This window comes from Fusarium oxysporum, chromosome 6 (assembly GCF_000149955.1).
Source record: "Fusarium oxysporum f. sp. lycopersici 4287 chromosome 6, whole genome shotgun sequence".
Classification (NCBI taxonomy): domain Eukaryota; kingdom Fungi; phylum Ascomycota; class Sordariomycetes; order Hypocreales; family Nectriaceae; genus Fusarium; species Fusarium oxysporum.
In genome coordinates, this window is record NC_030991.1 from 1,762,084 (window position 1) to 1,787,933 (window position 25,850).

Below are 25,850 nucleotides of genomic sequence, written 5' to 3' on the forward strand. Positions count from 1 at the left end.
CTTTATTACCGATTGGCTCTCAAAGAAAACCTCCTGCTGCATTACAGGTGCTGGCTGTAACCGAGCTTAGTCTCTCGCCTTGCACGATATATACCGATGAGTTGCTTCGTGTACGGCGGCAGGCAAGGTGGATAAAACGACAAGATAACGCATTTTCTCAACTCACATTATCCAAATGTCATTAAACCATTGCTGCCTGAAACGCAAAGCTGCGACAACGCCAAAGCGGTCATGCACTTTGCCAGCCGTATTGCATATTGCTTTTGCCTAGCTGATGTGGCTAGCTACAAGTTTGCAGGGGCAGCTCATCAACTGGCGTCCGTTCCAAGGAGGCCCGAGCGTTGATCATTGACCAATTGACCCACTGTGACATTCAAGCCCTGCAGGGGACGTCATTCCGTCGTTACAGCCTGATGGTTGTTGGCATTATGGACGTCTATGGTGAACAATTCTCGCAAGTAGGGCTCTGATCGCACCAGCGTGTCCGCGATTACTTTATAAAATTATAAGCCTAATTGTCAAATATTGGAGTGAAAATATGCACCCTCCCGTTTTCTCTGATGGTTGGGTTAGGACCCTATTTCTATCTGTTTAGTAATGATCTATCTGAGGGGTTGTTACAGTGCTGAGACAGCTCTCCAACCGGTAGCTCGGTCTTCCGGTTAGCCGGTCTTATCTTCACCAGGATTCAACAATTTTAGATATCTTCAATTAGAACCTTAAGTCGTCTGGCAATCAAGTTCCAATTGAGACGTGGTTTTCTTTATATAATGGAGAATAAAATGATCAATCGAATGATGTCAAAAAGTCATAGCAAAAGTGTCAAATTCAGTACGGGAAAAGCATACGTCGATACCTATCATAACAGCGCAGCGAATGAAAGCGGAAGGCGAGTTTACTAAATGAATGGGTTGAAGACGAAGGACCAGAGAATTACAGGATGGAAGAGATAAAAACACAGAAGGAGAAAAAAATGATGGGAGTTGGGAGTCCTGAACAACGTAAGAATGGCAGTAAAGGTAGGTCGTTCCGTGTACATAGCCCCCGCCTCCCCTTCAAGGCGAAGAGTTGTTGATGCTGTTCGATGCTCGAGTTTGGGATTATATTCCCTGGTCCACCAGCACCCTGCTCCAATGTCCCCATGCGTAAATATGGAAACCGGCAACCAACACTTGATTCTTGAACGTGCCCAGGGCTCCCCTGATGTGGCAGCAGTCTATCGAAGGTGGCATCCCGGCTTAGAGGGTGCAGAAGGTCAGTGCGGCGACGTCCTCAGTTCAAACTTTCCGATAACCAACTACTATTGCTACCTCTCTGTCTTCTCAGCTGTCCTACAAAAGTATTTAGGTGGAACTTTTGGGAGAATGTTATGCATACTCAATTTGGCCAAGTCGCGTGAGTTTGACTCCAAAAATGGAGATTTACCCCTCATCTTGGCTTAACCAGATGGTCACCTTCGAGAACAGATTGTCCATCAAGCAACAAAGCGGCGACAATAATCCCAGGAGCCCTGGCAAACGCGACACCGGGAAGCCAACATGTTCATGTTCATTCCAGATCAAAGCGTCCCCATGAGCAGCCTTCTCATTGATCTGTTTCTCTCTAACTAATTCGGCCAACTTGACACCTGGTCCCTTTTCATCTTCCCATGCCATGTCCGTGCTACTATGTATACAAGCAATCTCTTGAAAGACTGCCCGTCTCTAAGTATTACTGTGACGAAGAGGGGCCAAATGGGTACGAGCCCTGTCTCTATGACCTGTATCCCTGCAATGGTTCGTCTACATGGTAAATTCCTCACCCTGGCCCCCTACATAACGTCGTATTGCATTAATCTCTCTTCCCGCTTTAGCCTTTCAATCGATCTCGCTCTTGGCAAGACATGGGATCCAAGCTGCTCGGTCCCCTGACGAGCTTCCTCTTATGACGCTGGTCTATAATGTTTCCCTGCGTGGGAACCAGAGTCTCGCACTCCTTCAACAGGAAAAGAGAGATTCTCCCCAATATTGCTCAAAAGCACTGTCATGCAGGCTCTGCACCTCAACTTAACATATTTGCTGGATGAGTATTATTTCACTTGAGTTGCTCGTGCGGCATGGCTCGTCCCAAGTACCTCCTTTCTGCTCTATCGTCAGTTTTATAGCTCCTCGTGTGATTGACTTGGATAAGTCAGTCAATTCGTGTACCGTGCTAAGTTGCGATTCAGTCACAGTTACCTCCTCAGCTGACCTCATTGTCCGTGATATGGTGCCTAAAGGGCTGATTTGACTTGACCTATATCCACTATATCGCGGCCTCTTACTCAGGTAGCTGCTGCTGCCAGACTTGCCCTGTTGTCGAAGGTCATCAATATGGATCTGGCTGGATTCTAGGCTGTTGAAAAGGGGCTTAAAGCTGGGAATGCAAATAGTGACAATGGAGAGGCACTGGACCAGTTGTAAAGCGACAGCAGCTTTCCAGTTCACGAAGGTGAAATCGGTGGAAGCGAATGCCTTGTTGGAATGGTAGATTTGAACCGCAATTGCAGGTGTTACACTTTTCCGTCGTTGTTAGTGCCTTCTGCTGCACACAAGCTAGACAGATCCATCACCATTGCGGGAGTAAAACATACAGGATACGACTGCCAAAAACACTCATGACCAAAATCTTCTTAGACCATGGTATTTGGATTTTCAGAATGTTTTCGCAAAAAGCAATAATAACACCAATATCCGTGGTGATATTCGTGATGGAATAATAAGTCCAGAAAGCGGTTCGGTCGATACATCTTTTATCATTGGTGTATATCCATGGCGTAGGTAGTCCACACTGGAAGAGGTTGACGATAAGTGCAGAAGCTCCCCACCCGCCAACGATGGCCTCAAAGCCAAAAACAATCCATCTCTGGCTTTCTCGGCTCATCATCCGGAGACCAACTGTGCATGATAGCTTGCAACAGAACACGGAGGCGATGAACATGGTGTTAGCCGCATATTGGCTCTATATTCATAGACTCGGTTAGATCTTTTATCCATGGCTTTGCGGGTTGCAGCTGAGATATCTACCTTGAGTAATATGACAATTTCACTGGAGTCCAGTCTACTAGCTGGCTTTCCCAGTCCATTATCACACTCTATGAATATAGCGATAGATTGTCCAATTGCGAAAACCTGCGGCTTCGCGCATAAGCGCAGGATGGTTAGAGATCTCGCTTCATGAATCGCGCTATTAGGTCTCTACACACAGTTGCGGCGATGGTAAGAATATCATCGACCCTCAGGGTTTTGATCATACGGATCTTGGTTCCTATGCGGACAGAGCATGACAAGAGGAAGATGACGAGAAACATCAATGTCAAGACCTGTATTAAAGGAGACTTGTTGGTGTCAGTGATGACCTTTTGCGTAGGATGCATATTAGGCAAAGCAATTGCTATCAAGGTGCGATAATGGAGAAACAGAACAGTCGAGCAAAACTATTGAAAGAGTATAAATATTGAGGACAAACAAATAGAGAGGATCATTGCAGTTGAGAAGGGTAATGAAGTAAACCAAGGGTACTAAATTCCGAGGTTAGGGAGCATTGACGTGAAAGGGATCGGAGTGGCATCTTGAAAGCGGCGTAGGAAGAGGGCCGGTAAATATTATTGCCCTCATTGGGTCCTCACTTCAAGCCCTCAACATACCATATGCTCTTTTAAAGGCAGCGCATTGGTTGTCAATTACTCCTCACTTACGTGACGCGGCACAATTTATTGTCACTGTCGGCACTGAGGCTTTGTCGGCAGGAGAGATGGCTGGAAATCATAGCTCAGTCACCAGGGCCCGTCCCCCACTAGGGCCGCTTCCTATCAACCGCCCTCTCCAACTACCAAAAGATAAAGAACTAAATCTGAGACAGGCGAAAGTCAATCGACTATCAAAGATGAGCATCACAGGTCACGAAACGTCATTGGGGCCTGGTCAAGGTGAACAACAACTGCTCGGTAAGGACATAGTTGAGTAGTTCCATCAAGCGTACTGAATGCATCAAAGCTGTGAGTGGGGTTTATACAAGTTTCACAGTTCGAACAAAGACATATTAGCATAATAGATGGCCAGAGGACACGCTTCGCCACAAGCCTGCAAGCTCAACTAATACCGAGTTCAGGTACATCGATAAGAGCAACATTTTCTGAAATGTCATCGCACTAGCCTCGTTCGATGACATTGTGATAATGGTCTTGACTCTTTTCGAATTATGGCTTTACTGGAGTGATCTAGTCCCCTTGTTTAACACACACTAGTCTCAGGAGTTTGGGCCGAACGCTTGGACGAGGTCTTATCGCTAGCTCCTGTCTCACCCGTCATAGTGCCCTTTCTAGAGGCGGAAGGGCTTGCACTAACTCTTACAGTGAATGACTTATCAGTCTTAACTAATCATGACACCAGACAATGTGATGCTGCGAGAAGATAGGTAAATTGACTCACATGGTCTTCCTGAAGTTGCGCGGTTTTTGTTATGGATTGATTCTCGTCCCAAAGTGTGTTAGTCGCACAAACACCCCGGCTTCACTGGTGAGCAAAAGTCAGGCAACCAGTTCTACGAGTGATTAACAATTGCATTGGGCCCACGAGCCATTTAATATGAGGGAACTAAAGGATATAACGACCGGTCGATGCCTAGTGATAGGTCCTCAGCAAAGCTTTGGGACAATCTAGATGGAGCGGCCTGGCCCTTGCCTCTCAATGAAAGGATGGTTTTAGCTATAAGCCATAACGTATATCTGGCTATATATCGTCTCGTGATCTCGTAAAAAATACATATAATATATAACTATATCTTTATATTTATAGGTTATGCATCTTTGATTAACTTATTTCAATCTCAACTATTACTAGCTTGAAGTATTACTCGAATTTTCAGGTTTCATTTTGGAATTTAGCCATGAGTTATATAAATGGAAATATTTGTATCATGATCAGGGTCAGTCGCTTAATATATATGCCAGCGCTATTAGAAACGCCTTCGGGTTAACTCTACCAGGCACGCGGTAATGGCATGGAAGCACGCAGTATGAGCATCTCTTGTGTAAGGTCTTAGTCGCATGGAGTCGCTCGGGGTCAAACGATTGCCAAGTTTTCCCTACAGAACACGTTGGTTGATGATGGTTGTTTTCCCCAAATCGGTCTCTTTCCCAGTACTAGTAGGACGTGATCCTGTTTTCAGTTGGGGCTTCGGGCACGGGCCCATTACACCTCAGAAACTAAACCAAGTCTTAACACCGACCCACCATAACTAAGCGTTCCGCTACTTTGGGCAATGTTGATCAGGGCGAGCCTTGATGACTCCACCTTGTCGATCTAGCTAAATATGTTGATGGGAAAAGATCTGCAGAATTCTGCAGCTTCGCCCTGAATAAGGGCCCCCTCACTTCCACAGCTACGGCCGCGGGTGGCCAGATGTTGTGGCTTGAATTGGATTGCCCACGTTGGATCTTGTATGCTACGTAGTACAAAATAAAATAAAGTGCGGGGCCTTGCAGGATTTTGGAAGGACCAGATATGACAGGTGTTAGCTTGCATGTCCAAAAGCAGCCCGTTGCATTGAGAGGCAAGCAGATGGTGGTAACAAGGCTGCTGCAGGGGTCAGGGCAGGATGGATCTTCCCTAAGCTCCACATCAGTTCGCTAGATTAAGGGTCAACGCGCAGAAGTATCTCCCCGAAAAGCGATGTCACATACCAACGTGGTGATTGAACTTGCAGGTGTGGCTTCCCCCACCCGAGACCATGGTTTGGATCACATCCAGGCTCCGCGTTTGAGAATGAGAAAGGTACAGGCAAAGAGGTGTCATCTTTAGTATAAGATTAATCCTATCATTTCGTCCATTCATTAAACGCTATTCTCCCAATTTATATACATATCGAGAACGTCCTCGCCGCTGCCTCTGGCCTCTACTTTGAGAGTCCTTCTAATACACGCCGCGGAGATGCGGAGGAATGACCTCAGACATCTTTGTGCGACACAATCTTTGGTACCTACCATATGATGACATGTCATACACGCTATCCTCCCGAGCGTTTAGCTCAGTCAGCCACCTTCACAACGGCCTGATTCCTCACCCAGCGATACTGACCTAGTGGCAGGTAAATAGGAAAGAAAAAAGGGCACTAAAGAAAAAAAGGAAAAGCTCAAAATCTGCAGCGCTCATGCCTGCTGCCGGCTGTTGGTTTGACATTTTTTGCCTCAATGTGCATCGAACAACCGGGAGGTTATCTCCGCGATAACCCTACGTGTGACGAGACCCCTGATCACGGTTCCATTATCAACGCTTTCACATACCGTTGGGACTTATGGGCGGGGTAGTTCTGCATGAGAGGGCAGTTACACCCCGACTGCTGTAAAATTTGCATCTTAAGCTCATATACCTCGAGAGGATAAGTCGGTGTCGCACTTAGCGTGCTTAAAGGGTTAAAGTAAATTGTGTTGAGCAGCAGCAAATGTGTTGATTGATTGTTCTTAAGTTATCTCTTGTGCGGGGTATTCCATCCCGCAGAGTTACTTAAAGCATATAGCTAGATTACTAATGCCTACCCTGCGACACTTATCCTCGCGATACTAGTCTAACGGGCTATCATCTGACTTAGATTTATGCAAGGGTATTCCGGAACTACTTATCTCTATATGGCACTTATAATAGTCGCATTACTGGCTAGTTCCTTTACTTAAGCTAAATTCTAACAGCTCACCTGCATACTCTTTATATCTTGATGAAGCGTACGTCCTCGTCAAGGTCTACCAGTCTAACATTTTCAGGCCGCCGGGCGTAATACATTGTATTGTATCGTATTGTATTGTATTACACGGTCCCCGATGTTGCTTGCACTGTACCGTATAAGAATGCCATACATGCAATACGATATCAAATATGATATTGTCTTATTTACGGTCACACTATTTACTTCACTGCTTGCCTCTTGCCGTGTTTGGTGATTGAGGTTTGGATGATCTGTAGCAATCCAGCCATGGTTTGTGACTCTCTGTTCAAACAAGATGGCCTTGGCAATAGCTTCTCAACATATTCTCAACTCATATGTTCCAAATCAAACTGTCGACATATTGACCAACTATTCACCTAGCTAAAGGCTCTAGGTTTTGCTGAAGAGTAGCGTGCAAGCACGATTCAAGACTGTTGACCCTTACCACCCGCCATCTATCCACCGGCTAGGGCAACACCCTTTGCCTTGCTTGACCACCGCTGCCACTTTTTTGGTTTTTTTCTCCTTCCCTTTTTCCCTTGCCTCAAATCTGCCCCGTTACAGTACTCCTCGCGTTGGTAATTAAAGACATGTTCATTGTTCTCGACTGCAAATTCCGGTTCTGATTCACTTTGCTTGCCGTTATCTCGTATCTCTCTCCCCCACTCTGCAACGGCTGTCTCCGGGAATGAGTACCGGCTGAGGAGTGACAACGTGATACCACAGGGATAGCGATTAAAATGAGAAAAAGTCGGTACAGTCATTCAATCTGAAATGTGCGGTATTTGCTCTTCTGCGACTTATTTCGCAACACCCACGTAGGCGAAGCAATGTTTAAAAGCCTCTGTCTCCATAGCGAACAGGCCTCCGTGGTCAAGAAGGGAAGCTGGGTGCCACAAGTTGGGCTCGAGGCGCTCAAGAAGCCCTGGGTAGCTGTTCAATCCGATCGGCTCGCTAACACCCCATGGGTTGCGGAGAACAAGGTATTGCTTGTCACCAAGGATAGTGTAGCCGAGGATAGAATAGGCATGGTTAGCAACGACGTTACTGCCTCTGTACATATGGCCAGTGGCGTAGGTCCAGGCAGTCATAGGGTTAATGGTCTTGAAGTTGACGCAATTGGAGCGGACCAACCCCAACATGTCGTTGGCTGAATGGTTTTCGGTCCTGTAGTAGTGGGGTTCCCGGTCATTGATCTGTGCCATGGCCTTCACAGGGTCGCCGCAATGTGTCTGGGTGATGTCGGGCTGCTCTGATGAGCTACCAGTGATCCATTTGGCGAATGCCTTCTCATACAACGATGGCCAAATGTCAGCTCCGTCGCTGGAGCGGCAGTACAGGGGCCCATTGTTCGAGTTGTTGATGGGGATTTCGTAATTGACCTCAACAGTCTCAGTTTTGCTGTTATTGTCGCCGCCCTTGTCGTGAAACTTGATGGCGAGGCGTTTCTTCTCATTCTTGTCGTAGTGGACTCGAGTAGCGCGGTTAATGATAATAGGATCGGACCAGAAGACCGAAAACAAGGCAGCAATCAGCCAGCTGTTACTGGCACAACCCTGCGTGGGATCATCAAAGTAGCGCATGGTCTCTCTTTTCTCGCCAATCTCAAACATGGTAAGATCGCCAATGAGACGCTTGTTGACGCTCTGGAAGAAATAGTCGTACATATCGCGCCACGAGCTATTAGGTGGTATCCAGTGACCCTTTTGCATCCTGAATGGACTGACTAGCTCGTTAATGGACATTGTCACCTCACGGTTGGAAACCGTCTTCCCTAAGGAGTCAGCGTGGAGCATCAAGTGCATCTTGCCATTCTGCATGCGAGCCACCTTAACCCGCGTCTTACCCAGATCCTTCAGCCCGATCTTCTCAAGGTCGTCTAACTGCTGAACCCCTGATAGGTCAGGAGTCATGAGGTCCCGCTCATTTAAGATTTTCATGTCTTTCTCAGACAACTTCTCTGCCTTCCTCTCCTTCTCGTTGAGTTTTAGCCCGGCGAATAGCACTGAGCAATGCTTCATGTCGAAGAGTTCATCGTAATCCGTCTGCAGGACGTTGGATATGATCTTTGCCGAGTTTATCGAAAACTTGTCAATATTTCGGCCGAGGAGGGCTTCCACGAGTGAGTACGGGTTAGCAGCACCGACGCTGACATCCTTAGGCGGCGAATCGGGGCGTATGTCCCCCTCCCTGAGGAGTCCAGCCTCAATCTTCATATCAAGGTCATCGTAGCCCGACTGAAGGCTGTCGGAGCCAACAGATGCTGGCTTGTTAACCTTCTGGCCAAGAAGGGCTTCGACTAAGGCGTATGGGTCGATAGAAAGAACATTGGAGTTCTGGGATGCGGAGTCCGGGACAAAAGATCGGATGTCACCCATGTTGTTTGACGATAGACAGAGTAATATAAGATAATTAAGAGTATTGAAGAAATTTAGCAAGTGGCCAGGCAAAGAACACGTTACTGTCTGTCGTGAACAAGATGTCAAGAAGTGTCATTGCAAAGGGTTTTATACCTTTCATCCCCATGCGACTTGCAATATTGCTTGGGTTTTTTGGCCGTTCTCGTATTTCTGGGGATGATTCGCGACTGCGTCAACATTAACCTAAACCTACACACTTCTACCGCCGTCGTCAAGTTCCGTAACGCTCTCGCATCATCGACTGCAGATACCATTTGCGGGGAAACTTCTTTCAAATCGTAGCATACATTTCCGGTCAACAAGGTAAACTTTGCTTGTGGTGAAGTCAGAGCCCAAGTATGTTACCTTGAGAACAATGTCATCGTTACGACGTGTGCTTCCACATGATGAAACCATCCCATCGGTGTTGACGCAGAGTTGATGCTGGATGAAGGCTTGATATTCAGCCCAATGCTAGGAGTGGCATAATTAACTTTAGATGTTGCGCGCAGCATGTGGACCTAACCTTGGTAGTCTAAAAAGCTTCGTAGCAGACCTGGCGGATAGCAGCGGATATGTGCTCCCCACAAATTCGTTCGGATCCGCATTTGCGAAGCTTAATGCAGAGTATCATCAGTAGACTACAACATCAGACAGAAGTTGAATTAACTGGCTCAGTTTCAAAGTGAGCATTTGTTCTGACCCAATAAGGCCTTGAAGCGCCAGATCTGTGACGTGCTTTTACACTTCAGAACGCTGCAGGGACGTTAGTAAGTTGGTCAGTTAAGAGATGGTAAAGGGCGCTCTGAGTAAATTGGCTTCTAGCGGTCAAGCTTAGACGGGATAGCCGAAGCAAAGCGTGAGATCCCTTACAGAACTATTAGAGTGTCAATTGCAACGGGGCGCGTAATGTTGGAAGCAGTGGAGATAAAATGCACTAATGATGAGGCTTCTCTCGAGCGAGTGATATGGCGCTTTTGACTTTGCGTTTAGGCGTGATAAATACTTCCATACGAAGTGACGCAGAACCGCATCAGCGCCGTTACAGGGATTGTTTACTCCGCATTGAATGCCTTTATGGACACAGTAGAAGCCGACTGGTTGCGTTAGGCAGATGCTAAACTCACCAGATAATACATTCAAACCATGTGATAGCTAGATATATAGGATACGTTGGCCTGGAGCAACTTCTTCCTAATAGAGCCCCACCCTCCTTCATATAGATAGAGAACCTAGGTATGGCAAATGGTAAGCTTACAGGCATAAGGGAGGACGCTAATCCCCAGGAAGCTCATCAAGGACTAAGCCATTTTTAGCGACACCATCATAGTGTCGTAATGAGACATTCAGCAACAGCGACATATTGACAAGTGGATTTGATCCCCGCTTTCTCGCTACTGCAGTACTTGGGTAGGGCCTAGAGACCGGCCCACCTTAGCTTGTGGTATCACTCCGCAAGCTCCGTGCCCAAGCACGGGGGGTTCATTGACTGGGAAAAGGGTCTGCTGACAGGGAAAATTAGGGTACCTCAATTTGGCTGCAAAAGCCGCCAAATGAAGGTACCGACTTTCCCTCGGTTAGTAACATAATTCAGACCGGACTAACCCCTCCATCTGCATCTACGGGACAAATGCATCACAACCACAACACCATAATATATCATCAAAATCAGGTATGTTATTCATTCTTTTTCGCAACAACTAAGACATCCTACCTAACTTCAATAGTATCTTTAACTGATATATCATCATCATCTTCTTCTTCTTCTTCTGCTTCTTCTTCTTCTTCAATCTCTTCATCATCTTCACTTTCATCGATCTCCAATTCATCATCATCAACAGACAACGCTTTCTGCTTTCCACGCTGTTTTCTCGAAGGTGAAGCTATCAAATCGACTGCATCTTTGACTATATTAATATTATAGTCAAAAGGAAGAAGGAATGGAGGATTCCAGTAAAAAGGGAAGATCTTAGGTATATGTTCTTGCTGTGCATCTCTTGCTTGCTTGGCCAATAGCTTGGATTCTTTCATCTTTCCGTGCATCTCACGGTGAGCACAATATCTTGTAGCTAGAAGCTCTGTAGACTTGATACAAAGCTCGGATTGAGTTTTGATGAAGAATTCACTGACTGTGAATGGCCTCACTTCCTGTGAGTATGAAGGTTGACTCCTATGTTGTTCAATAGGATGATATTCCTTCAAAGATGACCGTAGTAGCTTCCTTACAGAGAAAAGCCACCGCCGTAGGTATACAGCCTCGTCTCTGACCTCCTTGGCATAATAACGACGAAGCTCTGCATCCTGATTTGCCCGTCTATTATGTTGATCCTTTGCGACACGGAGTCTGGCATCATAAACTGTAATTGGCCCGTAATTTGCTATGATAATAGTTCCTTCGTCCCGTTCTGAACGCCGTAGGCTCTTCTCCTTCAAACGGCGCATCTCCTGAGTAGCTGTGATACCGTTCAAGGCAAGGGTTGTGTGTGCTTTTCGCACTTTTTCGTTAACATGTAACACACTTGGGGTCAGAGGCACGCCTGAGGATATTGAACATTCAATACGAAGGGCCACATAATCTTCGTATTGCTTGATTTGCCGTAGATTAAGCTGAGGTGTATTGATATTGTTCCAGATAACCGTTGGAGGCGTGGAGGGCATCATTGGAATCCCCTCGTTGCGATGAGTATTTTGATGTATATCTCGTGATGATTCGCCAGCTTCTTCTTCATTTGAATCATCGCGAAAGTCACTGCTGTGGTTGGAAGATAACCCAGGTGTGATATAGCCGGGAAGATCACGTTCAGCAACCTCCAAAGATAGGGATGAAAGAGGGTTGACCATTTTGTTGATAACAACGGAGGGATCAACAGGATAGATGCCGGATTTTGCCCACGATGAGATGATAGTACTTTTCTTAGTAGCTTTGCGGCGAATCTCCTGTAAATGAAACATAAAGTCAGCTTTATTGAAGTCCGTAGCACCGTCAGCGATTTCCCTAAGTAAGGCTTCCTGATGCCAATGCTTATATGTACTGAATAATCCAACATCTAATGGCTGAAGTATATGTGTCAGATGAGGAGGGAAGGGATATAAGATAATATTTGCATCTAGAGCTTTCTGATAAAGCTCTTTGGTGAAATGACTTTCACATCCATCATAAAGAATAACTCGAAGATCTGATGTATTTTGAGGCCGGGTAAGTCTCTCAAAGTGGTCAAAGAAGTCCTGTGCCGTGATATCGTCGATATAGCCTTTTGGTGTTGTGACTATCGTAGCCTGCTCGTCTAGGTCATTATCCACCCAACGGGAGGGAATCTGTACGCCGGGCATGATGACAAACGGGGCTATGATTCCTCCTGTTGCAGATATTGACTCCACGATAGTCATACTAATAGTCGTATGTGCATCTGTTAACAGAGGGGAGTCGATATCGAGGAAAGTCCATATCATAATACCGTTCATTAGATATCCTATTATAAAGCCGGTCTCGTCGAAATTCCAGACATTATCGAAGTTGATGTCGTTTCCCTTGACAAATTCTGTCCATTTTGCAAACCACTCTTCGACATTGGCTCGGTCTGCCATAGCTTTGCGATTTGCAGCGAGAGTACGGCTCTTTCTCCTATGAAAGACTTCACGATACCGCCTGAGGAAGCGGCGAGCCCAGAACCTTGAGGCATGAGGCTCACGATGTGTAGCCTTAAGCAGGGAATTCGCATACTGACGAAGTGTGCGTTGTTGTATGTGATGCCCCTGTGTTACTCTCCTCCAACACCAAGCGAGTATAGCTTTCTCTTCTTCCTTGCTGAATAACGTCCTGTTGCCGCCGTTATCTCTCACAGGATGATGGCCGTTGATCCTACTGCGAAGTCTCTTATAGTTGACTTTCCATGCTTGTGCAGCGGCTCTCATAGAGGGATAAACGCCCTCTAGATATAATGCCTTTGCTGCGATAGTGCGTTCTTCAATATTATAGTCCGTGAAGCGGGAAATTCGTGGTAAACCAGTCTCAGGATTGATATATATTTGTTGTGCTGATGGAGCAAGCTCTGGGCTTTCAGATGTCATATTTTTTTTATTAATTGAAGTACTATTGCGATAGTTGTAATTGATTTAATATTTGTTGTTGAGGTGGTGATATTAATAGAGGCTGTGGTGGTGTTGCGGTAGATAAATAATTGTAGGCATCATAGGTGTAGGAAACGGGGACATGCATATAAAGAAGCTACAAAAATTTGGCGGGTTTTGCAGCCAAATTGAGGTACCTAAATTTTTTCCCTGTCAGCAGCCCCTTTTCCCTGTCAGTGCACCCCCCGTGCTTGAGGCACGGATACCGAAGGTAGTAACGAAAGCACGGGGGGGCGATCTCTAGGCCCTACCCAAGTATTGGTAAGGTGTCAAACTCGGAGTGCCATCCATATACCCAAGAATCAAGTTGCAGCCATCTAGGTCTGCGACCATTTTCCTTCCTCAGACGCGTTCTCTCCGTCATTGGCTATACGTTCAACAGCAGTTTCAATATCTTCAGCGCCATCAAGCATATCCAGCCAGGCTGTCTGCACCGTTCCATGCTCAAACAGCAACACAATAACTTGAACTACAGATGCCTGGCTAACATTGGCCCTCGACGTTTTATTTTTTCCAAGCTCGATCAACCCTGCGGGTTCGTCTGACAGTATGCCTAGGTGAAGGCTTATCCCCGAGAAGTCAGCTCGGCTAGATGCTTCCTGGAGAAGTATTTCATCTGCTGCTAATTACGCTTGACAGTAGCTCAAGAGACCGCTTCTCTTTATCTCTTGCGCGTATACTCAGGCGTCCTCATCCCACCAACTAGGTCATTCTCGACGACAGTTAATATACGAAGAAGTAATTTTTTAACAAGCGGCGTTGGACTGTAGCATCAATAAAGTTAATAGCAACATCACCATCGATGGCAAACGTCTGGCGAAATCTATTAGTCGTCAGTTTCGATTAAGTTGGTACATTTCTTACTCGGTTAGACCTTGCCTCCCCATCAGCCCCAGCTCACCAAACAACGGTATGTGGTTTGACTTCATCGAGGATCAATCTTGTTTGGGAAGTATCGTCGACACGTTCCCAATTACGGACCAGCAAGTTCAAATTTCCCTGGTTAGCATTGGCCAGGCTGTTGCTCTGGGAGACCTGGTCCTGTCTCCGAATGAGGTAGTGACGGTCCACGACTTCTTGAGTAGTTTCTGCGCAAGGATCTGAGCAATCTTCCGTGGTCGCCGACGATCAGAACTTGTGGACTTATTTTAGAAGCTGCCAACTTCTCTGGAGGTGTGCCTGTGTGATTGCCGGAGAGTGGTTGATCACTGATATAGGTGAGTCTTTGATAGGGCAAATTGAATGGTCCTGGTCGCTTCAAATAGACGGCGCAGATAACTTCCACATCAAATCTCCACACCAGAGCAGAAGGCATCGAGCAGCTGATGATAAATCATGGAAATCATGCTAACGTGACGATGCGGTGTCAAATAGTGATGCAATGGCAGCTTCACTACGTCATTATGCAGTAATGATCCATAGGATAGTGTGTGTTACTCTCCGGTTGTGAAGTCAGGATTCCCAGATGCTCATTTTCCAACCTTGACTGACAAAGCTGTCGCGCAAATCTCATTGGTTATCATCAGAAATCATCATGCTGTCGGCCAGTAGCACGCGTGCCACCTATTATAGGCCTGACGAAAAAGCAACAAGAATTAAATTGATAAATACGTAAGTGTTAAAATATTAGCGGCCTTTCTGAAGCCTAGCACATATATAGTAGCTTCTCCTATGCTGTTACTATTAACGTATCTTACCACCACTCCGCCCACCCCCCCACACCGCCCATTTGGTGATAGTCTCAACACCACAACAGCTATTGATGATGCGTGCACTTTATTTTGCCAATTATTCATCAAAAAAAGCCAAATTATCAGAATAGCTTCATTTATCATGGATCGTGAATTGAGAATTTCCAGAGCAATTTCTGAGGCCTCTACAAGGGGCGTTCGCGGTGCAGCTAAGTGGGAGACCGTGCCGAGGTCGACTTTAAGGGATCGGATCGGTGGCGCGCAACCGACGCGTTTACAACACCAAAAATACCTCTCGCTGACGCCGCAACAGGAACAGGAACTCATCGACCTTATATTAATACGAGAAAAGTATTCCCAGCCGTTATTAAAGAAGAAGATCCATGAATATGCCCAGCATCTTGCTGAATTGAACGGCTGTGGAAGTCATCTAGGGAAAAATTGGGTAAACCGATTCTTCAAACGGCATAACAGCGTTATGTTGAAGCCATCACGACTTATTTCGGTCGCAAGGAAGAAGTCTGTTACAGAAGAGGGACCGAGGGAGTATTATGAGGGACTCAGGCGTCTTGTTATTGACTTATCAATTGGTACAGCCCGTATGCACAACCTCGACGAGACTGGAGTCCAAGAAGGGGAAACTATAGCCGGCATAGTAGCTGGAACGGTCCTGACGAGCTCGTCAGAGAAGATACAGTCAGACGCTTCCGCTTGGATCTCGATATTAGAGACAATATCTGCTGATGGTCGCCGACTGACCCCAACGGTAATATTTATAGGATTATCGCTATAGGGATAGTATTTTCCAAGGGATATACCGGATTGGAAGTTCACTTGCAGCAAGAAAGGCTGGTCTAATACAGAAATATTACTACGGTAGTTCTACGACATTTATCTGCCCAAGACTCATCCAAAGACCCATCTTCCTGGCGACTATTAGTCCCCAATCAACATAAGACTCATATAAGTCCCGTCTTCATAAAGAAGGCAATGATAAACAAGGTATGGCTTAATTAGCTGCCGTCGCACTCGTCACATATCACTCAACCGCTGGACCTTGGTCTTTTTTCCCCGTTAAAAAGATACTATCGAGAAGAGACAGCTGGAATGGAGACCTACGAAGCGACATCAAATAGACAGAAACACATCTTCGTATAGGCATATAAAATAGCTTCTAAGAAAGCCTTCAGACCAGAGAACATCCGACAGGCGTTTCAAGCATCAGGGATATACCCAGTCGATATTGATCAAGCTATAAAGAGGTTATAGCCCAAAGAGCATCGCAGACCGACTTTTCAGCCTCCCACAACACCACCAATCACGGTTAAAGTCGATCGCGATATCTTTAATACGCCCTCGTCAAGCCGCGATATAGAAAGACTACTCTAACGGGTCGATTGGTTATCAGGGAATGCTAGAAGGGACGTCAGAATGATCCTACGGAAGGCAGGAAAGTCACTGGACTAAAGAGGTGCGTCTATAGTCTTCCAGGAGCAAAAAATCGCCATATAGAAAGCTCAAATAACTAGTATTAAGCCGTTAGGCCGTTGCAAGGTCAATTGGGACCCGAACAAGGCTTTTCCTCATGCTGATAATCTTGTTATAGCGAAGGACCGGTCCGAGATGAACACTTGGAAGTTAAATGACGAAGCCGCGGCGGAAAATCGTCTGCCGAAGCGGAGAAAAAAGCAGTCGGTTGAACAAGAGGTTTTTAGTCAATACCCAAAATCTTAATTGAATTGAAGCTATTTTCATAATTTGAGAATTAATCTACATAATGCGTTAGAACGGAAATGAAGCTATCGCAGGTGGGGCGGTGTGGAGGTGTGGGCGGAGTGGTGGTCAGATACGTTAGCTTGAAGGCTATTCTTCAAGTTTTCAACGTCCTATCTACGGCGGCTGAAGCAACGTCCGCTTTTATAAGACGGGGTGTTTGGTGTTTAGTGTAAGTAGGTTAGTAAGAGTAAGTAGGTGTGATTCTTGCAATCTGGTTTCAGTATTGTGTGTCGAGTCGGCCTGTGGCCATTGCAAAGCGTATAGTTGCATGGACTGCCTGCATGTTTGGCGTCCACTTTGCGTCATCTGATGGTGATTTTCCTCCTAGGTAGAACGAGAGGTTTCCTCTCAATGTCTCCGTGCACTGCAACATTTCAGTCCTATGCGCTGTCCATTTCGTGCATCGAAAGAGAAAGTGCTCTACTGTCTCTATCGCTTGCCCGCATACGCATTGCTGTGACGCTGCTACTCTGCCTGATCCGGAAGAGGTACCCGTTCAGTCTGGCCATGTCTGTCCTAAGCTGTGATAGCACGCTGGTTTCTCTCCTTGATAAGTCATCATAGAGCAGTCGGGTGTACCATGCAGTACCCACCTGCCGTACGTACCCACCTACCGTACAGCAAAAAGAAAATTCCCCCATACAGAATGCTATTTTTCAACCATATGTTGAAAATTCACCAAAAATAAAACCCGTGAAATGATTTTCGAATTTCGTTTTAGAATAAAGTAGATTTTAATATTTTCGCGGTATTTTGACTTCACGCCCTGCGCGTGTGCGTACCACACCTAATTCTTCCTCCTCCGAATTTGAACTCTCAACTTCTTCCATCCCTCCCACCTCGATCACATCCTCAACAGCATCCGCCTCTTCAATTGCTTCGTTTGCCTTGGAAATAGTCTCACCAGTTACCAGAGCTTCTGCCAATGTCATGAATCTTTTATTGGGATTCGGTATCGCCTTCCTCTTCTTGCCTCTGCTCAACCGGCCAACTTCCTCCTCCAGACTGGCTATCCTGGTGCTCAGAGAGGCGATCTTTGACTCTTGGGCTTCAAACCCTTTCGATATCACAGAATAGCGCCTTCTTGTTGACGGGCTCTTGTTCTTCCCCATATCTCGGATGTGGCGGCTGGTCTTTGGCGTATTATCAGAGTCGACTTGCCCGTCTCGGTGGCCGTCCGACCCGGGCGTCGCTTCCTTCTTGTCCGGTTGAATCTCAGGATGTATGAGCGCTTTCCGCCGTGAAATCGGCCAGTTTCCAGTCACTCTCCAGCCTGAGAGTATATTTTTCTTCGTCATACCCACTTCCCTGGCCTTGGCATAGGCCTTGATGAAGTTGACCTTGTCTACCGGCGCAGAATCGGTCAGGCTGGCGAGTTTTTGCAGTTCTTTTCGGTAGGCAGCCTTGGATACATTAAAGACGCCATTATCCAGCGGCTGCAGCCCATGAGAGCAGTGTGCAGGCAGGTAACAGCAATATACGTTGTTCAAAAAGCACGTAGCCATCCACTCATCCTGGATTTTCAGTCAGCGCCGTCAGTGGCATTTCCGATCTAGAACAGGTAGATACTCACAGATACATGGCTTCCATGGCCATCTAATATGATGAGCCTTGCATCAGACTCATCCGCCGGTTGCGTTTGAGGCAGATAGACCTCCTTGAGCCACTCGACTGCGATATGGTTGTCCGTCCAGCCATTATCGGACGTGATATAATACCAGTCGGCGATCCCCCGGAGCTCATCGATAAACCACTGTTGCTGAAGCTCTTTACCTTTGAAGATAATCCCCGGCTTTAGAAGGCGACCATCTGCGGTGACGGCTTCGATAAAGGTAGTCCAAGTGCGGGACTGCGAGCCCTTGAGGAAGGCCTTCCTCCTAGGATCGCTACTGCCAATGACCAAGGAATCCAAGCCTATATTTTTCAGTGGATTAATGAGTTTGGTAGCAAAAATGATCAATACTCACCAAATCCAGCCATGATACCGCCCTCGTCAACATTAACCGTGTTCTCCGGTTTGATCCAGCCATATTCGCTCTCCCGGATATCAAAGTACCAATTGACGGCCATTGGGGTAAAGGAATTGAACCTTGCAGCTTCCTGGCGTTTCCCCACCGTCGTCTTGATATCGTCATGGCGTTTAATGAACCTAGCTAGCCAGTGTATACCGATAGGCCTTTCCCGTCCTTGCTGTCTCAAGAGGGCAGCAACGGTGGCGCGAACTTGGCTGTGAGAAGGTGCATAGCCCAAGGCCTCTTGTCGAAGTATCCAGGTAACCAATCTGGACTCCTCCGACTTGGATAGCAGCTGAGCAGGCTGGGTGACCTCGGATTTTGACGGTAGGCCTCTTAATCGGTCAGAGAGAGTGGTCGGAGGCACGCCGTTCTTCTGGGCGGCCTGGTTCTGGGAGAGGCCATTTTCTGTGACATCTAGTATGGCCTGGATAACATCGTCCTCCGTATAAGATGATTGAGGCATGTTTGAGGTGACCAAGGAAAGATGGGGAAGAGAAAAGTTTGGATGAAGCTTCGAGGAGGCTGGTTGATAAGGGAGGCATTTTGAGACATTTTATATTAGTTCCGTGCGACCACACCGCAAGCGTCGCTGTGGAAGCAAAGTGGAAATATTAAATTCTATGCAATTCTTAATGTAATAGACATTTTCTTATTAAAATATCTTTCATTTTGATAACATACTCTATAAGTGAAATTGGGCATTTTGTATGGGGAAAATCTTTTTTGGTGTACGGTAGGTGGGTACGTACGGCAGGTGGGTACTGCATGGTACTTGCCTGGGAGTGCAGCATCGACCTTCTTTGAAAACCTCCCTACGTTATCTGGTAGCTGTTTCCTAGTACGCTGACTCGATCGGGTTATGTTCAGGGTCGTCGATCGCATTCGGGGAAACTTCCGAGCTGGGACGGCACCGTCTTGGCTTGCACTTCGCGCCTCATTCTTAGCCATTTTCAGGAGCCTGTGTTCAGCACCGATGGGCATCCATACGACAGCTACCACGTTTCCCTTAAGCCTCAATACATTGATAGAATCATATATGCATCCAACATACTCTTGACCCGACTGCTGGCGACGGTTTCGGACCATGAGCACGGCGGCTTTGTTGCTCGCCAACAGTGCCACGCTTCGATACTCAAGGTCGGGTAAGTGTTTCAACGTGTAAGCCATCGCTGCTAGTTGTCCGGAAAATGGGTTCTGCTCCGTCCTCATGCCGAGCGTGAAAGAAAAGCGCTCAAGCTTCGGTCCTCCTCGCACCAAGGCAGGGATCTCGATGACCCGCCGACTCCGACTACCCCATTCCGCGCCGAACTGCTCACTGCAGCACGTACCGCCCATCCTAGGTCTGCTTGCGTTGTCCCCGAACTATCCCCTTCATCCACTATAGTTTGCACCCGTTCTACCCAGGGTGCCAACGTGAAAGGGTTGATCGTTTCTAGTTCTTCCATCGGGATATTACTTATTCTAGCGATGCACGAAACAGCGAGAAGACTCGGTGCTTAACAGAGGGCCAGATCTCTTTCCAGACTACGACGGGTAGTCCGTCCTCGCCAGGTGCTTCCCACGACTTTGCGGCGAAAAGCTGTCGTTCCACCTCCTCCAGAGTAATGTCCGGCATGACGATGGCGGCTTCGCGCTGAGGTCGCTCCTCTTCCTCTTCGATGTGCTCCGGCAATGGGGTAAAAAAGGTGGCCAGCATCTCATCAGCCTGTTCGATGTTGTTGGTTGTGCATGTGCCGTCGGCCCTTGCAAGTTGGGGTACTTTGACAAATGCTGTATCATCTCCAGATTTGAGGTACGTTGCTGCCTTCCAGACGTTGTCGTTGTCAGCTAGAAACTCATTCCAGTGCGTCTTCTTCTGCTGTCTGATGGCATCGTGGTATTGCTTTGCTGCTCCTCTGGCCGTCTCCTCAAGCTCTTGACAATCCCATCCTGCTCGCCTCAATGTTCTAGCGCGATTTCTCCAGTGTGTGTATATGTGCCGGAGTTGCGTGAGGTCTGAGGTCCACCAGCGTTTTGCATAGGGTGACGGCTTAGCTCTGGGTGTCAGAGCGTGAACCGCCTCTAGCGCCACTGTCATAAGCCTGCCAGTCTTCTGCTATACAGTACCTTCCTCCAGGGTAGACTCTAATGCTGCGGCAATTCGAACGTTGATTTCCTTCCATGGTGCGTTCTTGAGCTTGGGGCACCGGGACGGAGACGTCAACTCCGTCTGAATAGCACGATGATCAGATCCGTGCTCTGTACCGTGTATCATACACTTGATAGTCAAAGACGCTAGATCTGCGGAAGCGAGGACCAGGTCGACTGTTGTCTCAAAATCTCCATCATTCTACGTCTTCGTTCCTCTCGGGAGCAGGCTGATAAGGTCAAACTCATTTATAAGATTGATAATCTGATCCGCTTCGCCTTGCCTCGTCAAGGATATGTTGTCTCCTCCCCATAGCTGGTCGTGTCGGTTGAAGTCTCCGACAACTACCCTGTCCACCAGTCTACCAGCTTGTTCTCTTACGTCTGAGATGACCTGGCGCAAAGCGTTGCAAGTGCCTTGTAAAGCTTGGGTGTCTCCTCCTGACACGTAAACCGAAACAACCAGAACCAGCCGCTCAGGGAGTCGCAAGATGGCTGCCGTCATATCTGCTGTCTCAATCGGTGTCTGCTCCGCCTCCACATCCTTGTTTACCCATAACATGCTTCGGATAGGCCATCTGCCCTCTCTCCAAACTGTGGGGACCATCCTAACCCATCTGGAGTGCCCATTGGGACCGTTAGTAGCTTGCCGTCCTTTTGGTGTGCTTGGGGCTCTTGGATCGCTATCACTGTGTATTCTTGTAGTTGTTTATCGTTCATGAGGCTCTCATGTACCGTATCCTGCTTTCTCACATTCAGTTGAATCACCTGCAACGACTTACTCATGCCGCTTGTGGTGAAGTTTCAGGCAATTTCTACTGAATGACTCATGCGGACCGCTGCAGAGAGCACTTGGGTATCTGTGCCTGGCACTCACTGTGATGGTGGCCCTCGGCGGCGCACCTTGCACACACTCGATTCTTACTGCACGAGAATGCCTTGTGACCTAGCTCTTGGCAGTTATAGCATTGTTCCGGTCCAGTGGTCTGCTCAAATACACTCGTTTATGCCGATTCACCTGCGACGAAAAAGTAGCGTTCCTACAGTAGCCTCTTGGCATCGGTACTCTTAGTTAAGTAGACTACATGGGTCCATATGACTTGGGGTTGACCTTCCGGCTCAGCCAGGCTACCATGGCAATCTGGACTTCATTCTCCTGGTTTAAGGTTTCTATTGCTCCGGGGAGGATGTTAAACTCCTAGTCAAAGACGGCCATACGATTCATGCTATCAACTTTGATAGGATATAGTTGATCCCGAAGGACTCTTGCACCTGGAGCTTTCCTGTTTTCGAGGATGGCTTTGATCTTTTGTATTTCTTCTTCGTTCCTACCTAGAATCCTAAGGCGGTTGGCATTCCGTCCATCTCTGGTCACTGCGACGCATCGCCAGTAAGATTGGTCACTCGACTGTCACATCTCCTGCTCCACGGTCTTACGAATCATTGTTGGTGTAACGTCTCCAAGATGGCCTTCAGCAACTCTGGATGTGTCGACTGTGCAGAACACCGGTTCCGGAGTTGCCGATCGGGCTGCAGACGAAGATTGACTGGACATGCTGGTGGATGTCATCCTGGCTGCGTCTGCATACGATTGAACCGACGACCGTGGTGTTTCAGTCTTGTTCAGCATATCTAGCTGTAGTCGAGTCTGCTCCAGCTCGCCGCAAACCTGGGTGAGCTGGTCTAGGACTTGCGATAATTCTTGTGCCATCTGGGCCGTGGCCCTAGCGACTTCCTCGGCCATGCGATCACTGAGCTTGGTGAACTCGAGCTGAAACTCGGCCTTCATCGCTTCGATTTTCTTGTTCAAGTCCTGCTCTAGTAGTTGCTTCAAGCTCTGGACTGCCTCGACCATACCACCAGCTGACTTGGGGACAGCCTGCTTCCGAGCTCGATTCTGTCCCAGAGCTCCCTCACTGGTCTCACCTTCCTCCTGCCATTCCATATCGCCATTTTGCTGCTCCATCTCCAATACCTTCGTCGTCCTGACCCTCTTCCGCTGAGGGTGATGATATCCCCCGCCCGAACCATCCGGATCGTCTCCCATGACGATGATGACGTCTGATGCAGGGTTCGCAACACCAGATATCCACCAAGGGCCTGAATCTCCGCCAGGCAGTCCTCAGGATTTTTGAAAGTGATAAATAGGATGACTAGAAGGTATTTTAAAAAGAAGATCGTTTTTCCCAAATTTAGCTACTACATGGTATACAGCTAGACTACTAACGCAGTTTGTTTCCTGAGGCCGTGAAGATCATGCCTACCCTGCTACAGATTGATTATCATTCTTGACGGTTCCTTGACCCACACTTTGCCTCCTTTTGCTTCAGTAGTTAGCATACGCTCCGGGGAAAGTCTCTTGAACAACCTCCATAGCTAGCCATGCCTAAGAAAACCAAGTATCCGCATCAAAAGCCGTCATCGTTCCCGTAACCTCAACTCTAGTCCAACCGAATGATGTCACACGTGGCTACTGGGTTCTCCACCCACGCAAACTATCAGTTTGCCTCTAGTTCTCCCCTCTTTCAGGCTTGCATAACCCCTGCCAGCATCCTCTAGGTCAAACTCTTCTTCGACCATGGGCCTTACCCTTCTATCTCGGATCCAACCGGCGATCTGTGCGTAATCTTTTGGATTTGCTGTTACCGAGTGGTATTTGAACACACGCTTCCCACCACCCATCCATCTGGGTAACAAATGAATACTCAGAAGAGACTTTAAGGTCTGGTATTGTAGTGGTAAGCCCACACAAACATATCTTCCTTGGGGTTTGAGATAATGACGACACTGCCAGTACAGGTCCGCATTCGTAAAGACTGTGTCGAGTATGAGGTCGAACTGGACTTCACTTTGCTTCAGAACTTCCACTGGACCCTGGGACATGTAGTAAATAGTTTCGTCAGATCCAAGGCCCCGGCAAAAGTCGGCATTGGATGCTGAGCAGATGGTTGTGACGTGAGAACAGCCCAGAGCTTTGGCTATTTGAACTGCAAAGACGCCAACACCTCCGCTACCACCGTTTATGAGGACCCTGTCTCCTCGTCTTACGAACGGCATGAGACATTGTAACGCGGTTGTGCCACAGATGCCGACACATGCTGCTTCTCTGAGGGATACGCCGTCAGGCAAAGCAGCGATTCCGGCTTCCCCCACCACGACATATTCTGCCAAAGTGCCTCCAGTGGGTAATTTAGTTCTACCGAGAACGCGTTGGCCGGGGCTGAAGTTATCAAGCGTGGTGGAAACAATCGTGCCGGAAAAGTCAAGCCCGGGCGTGACGGGCTTAGTGAACAAGATGCTGCCTAGAGGCATTTCGGCCACTTTGTAGTCGAAATGGTTGAGAGATGCGTATGCTACCTTGACGAGTGTGTGACCTTTTGGTAGGCAGTGAGCGGATCTAGGAAGCTTTGCATCCGCGACTATCTTGAGGTTCTTTTCGATGCCACCTTTGATTGAGCGCCATTGCGCAGCTCGCATAGTTTGTGGGAGGGCGATAGTTGACGCCATCTCTGCGGAGTTTGGTGAGAAATCGATTCGTGAAGTTCGTGAACTGCTGAGGTCATAAGGCTATGATCTTGGTGAATTTTGGTTTGGAGGGTAACTTATACGGCACTCTTCTCTCCGCAGATGCCCGGAGATAACATGGTGGTGTCGTGCTGACCAACGCGAGCTAATTGGCGAACACTTGTTCAAGCTGAGGATTAGACTGTGTGTCTCAAGGTGATCTGTTAAGCTTAATTTGTAGAAAATCGTCACAGTTAACACATGGGTGCGTCATCAGTAACAAATGCTTCAACGTTCTTTGCTCGGTGTGGTCTGATTTCTTTTTTTTTTCTTTTTGTTCTTTTTTAATAAACTTGCTGATGACGGGGAAAGTGCGTAACAAAAGTAAAGCTTAGTGAGCCAGACTAAAAAATATTCCTCATAATGATTTAAACAAACCTAAAGCAGATTGGAAGTAAGTGAATAACAAGTGGAAAGGCTGTGGTGGAATTGAGTAGTTGATTGGTATTGGCCCATGGCAAATCCATATTCGTCGACCTGAACGATGAACATGGGATGTGTATTACTTGAGTAGGGCCTACATACCGGCCACCCCGTGCTTTCTTTCACACCGTAGGTGCCCCTCTTTGACAGACTGATCAAAGAATCAATTCGACAATCAATAACATCACCACATTCTGGTTCACACTTGGATACACTCACAAGCTTAGTTGGCTCGCCCCGCCCCGCGGCATGAGTCAACGAGTAATATTGCCCACTTGGCGTAATTTTGTCGCGTCAAGGATAACCTCCCCTGGAATCATCTTCAAGGTGCACAGCGGCCGCCGGACTTTCAGGTGGCCGCGCAAGGCCTCCTAGAACAAGCGTCGGGATGGTTTGCGGCAACATGTAGATTTCTCATATCTTCTCGAGCTTTTAGTTACGGCTCGCCCCCTCAAACACTCTCGCACTTAGTTACGGCGTCTGAACCTGTCACCACTACGCGCTCGGATGTTGCTCGAAGCTCGCTCGATAAGGAGGAATTGCTGAGTTGCATCACAGAACGCCACGAACCAGGCGCAACAATCAGACCAGGCCAGTTGGAGAAGTCAACTCAATCAGGTTTCTCAATCACGATGGCAGTCACCAGAAGCTCTAGGACGCCTTCATCTACATCGTATTCAAAGAAGGTCAAACCTTGCCATGTTCACAATGAGTCGCCTACCAATTCGCCCAAGTCCATCTCGATCGAGCCGAGACCGCCACGATATCCTTTTCACCATCCAGAACGCAGAAGACCTGAGCAAGATGTGACCTTTCACCCTACAGGAGCCAGACCTACCCGATCTTCGAAGAAGCTACCAGCCATACCGACAAACTCTGCTGTTGATCTCAGCCAGCCAGATCACATCGCCACAGGAACTCAGATCGTTCCCAGCATCGCGAGCGACCGTGCAAGCCCACTTGTAAATACCGGGCCAAACGTCCCATAAGAAATCTCAAAAGGTTTAACA

At 47.5% G+C, this 25,850-nt stretch overlaps 6 protein-coding genes across 6 annotated transcripts; 1 reads left to right on the plus strand and 5 right to left on the minus strand.

Annotated features, from left to right (window-relative positions):
• Nucleotides 1-2,073: 2,073 nt before the first annotated feature.
• On the minus strand, nucleotides 2,074-2,958 carry FOXG_19719 (uncharacterized protein; the record flags this gene model as incomplete). Its single annotated transcript, XM_018399984.1, has 3 exons — nucleotides 2,074-2,120; nucleotides 2,303-2,535; nucleotides 2,612-2,958. The coding sequence occupies 3 exons, from the start codon at nucleotides 2,956-2,958 to the stop codon at nucleotides 2,074-2,076; spliced, it is 627 nt and encodes a 208-aa protein (XP_018244621.1).
• Nucleotides 2,959-7,517: 4,559 nt separating this feature from the next.
• On the minus strand, nucleotides 7,518-9,095 carry FOXG_07264 (uncharacterized protein; the record flags this gene model as incomplete). The annotated part of the gene is made up of 1 exon (XM_018385874.1): nucleotides 7,518-9,095. The coding sequence occupies one exon, from the start codon at nucleotides 9,093-9,095 to the stop codon at nucleotides 7,518-7,520; it is 1,578 nt and encodes a 525-aa protein (XP_018244622.1).
• Nucleotides 9,096-13,484: 4,389 nt separating this feature from the next.
• FOXG_19720 (uncharacterized protein) lies at nucleotides 13,485-13,577 on the minus strand (the record flags this gene model as incomplete). Its single annotated transcript, XM_018399985.1, has 1 exon — nucleotides 13,485-13,577. One exon carries the CDS (start codon nucleotides 13,575-13,577, stop codon nucleotides 13,485-13,487), a length of 93 nt encoding a protein of 30 aa, XP_018244623.1.
• A 3,868-nt stretch (nucleotides 13,578-17,445) lies between these two features.
• On the minus strand, nucleotides 17,446-20,061 carry FOXG_19721 (uncharacterized protein; the record flags this gene model as incomplete). The annotated part of the gene is made up of 4 exons (XM_018399986.1): nucleotides 17,446-18,225; nucleotides 18,285-18,625; nucleotides 18,679-19,131; nucleotides 19,476-20,061. 4 exons carry the CDS (start codon nucleotides 20,059-20,061, stop codon nucleotides 17,446-17,448), a joined length of 2,160 nt encoding a protein of 719 aa, XP_018244624.1.
• Nucleotides 20,062-23,313: 3,252 nt separating this feature from the next.
• Nucleotides 23,314-24,360, minus strand: FOXG_19722 (uncharacterized protein; the record flags this gene model as incomplete). The annotated part of the gene is made up of 1 exon (XM_018399987.1): nucleotides 23,314-24,360. One exon carries the CDS (start codon nucleotides 24,358-24,360, stop codon nucleotides 23,314-23,316), a length of 1,047 nt encoding a protein of 348 aa, XP_018244625.1.
• Nucleotides 24,361-25,472: 1,112 nt separating this feature from the next.
• On the plus strand, nucleotides 25,473-25,829 carry FOXG_19723 (uncharacterized protein; the record flags this gene model as incomplete). The annotated part of the gene is made up of 1 exon (XM_018399988.1): nucleotides 25,473-25,829. The coding sequence occupies one exon, from the start codon at nucleotides 25,473-25,475 to the stop codon at nucleotides 25,827-25,829; it is 357 nt and encodes a 118-aa protein (XP_018244626.1).
• Between the last annotated feature and the right edge of the window lie 21 nt (nucleotides 25,830-25,850).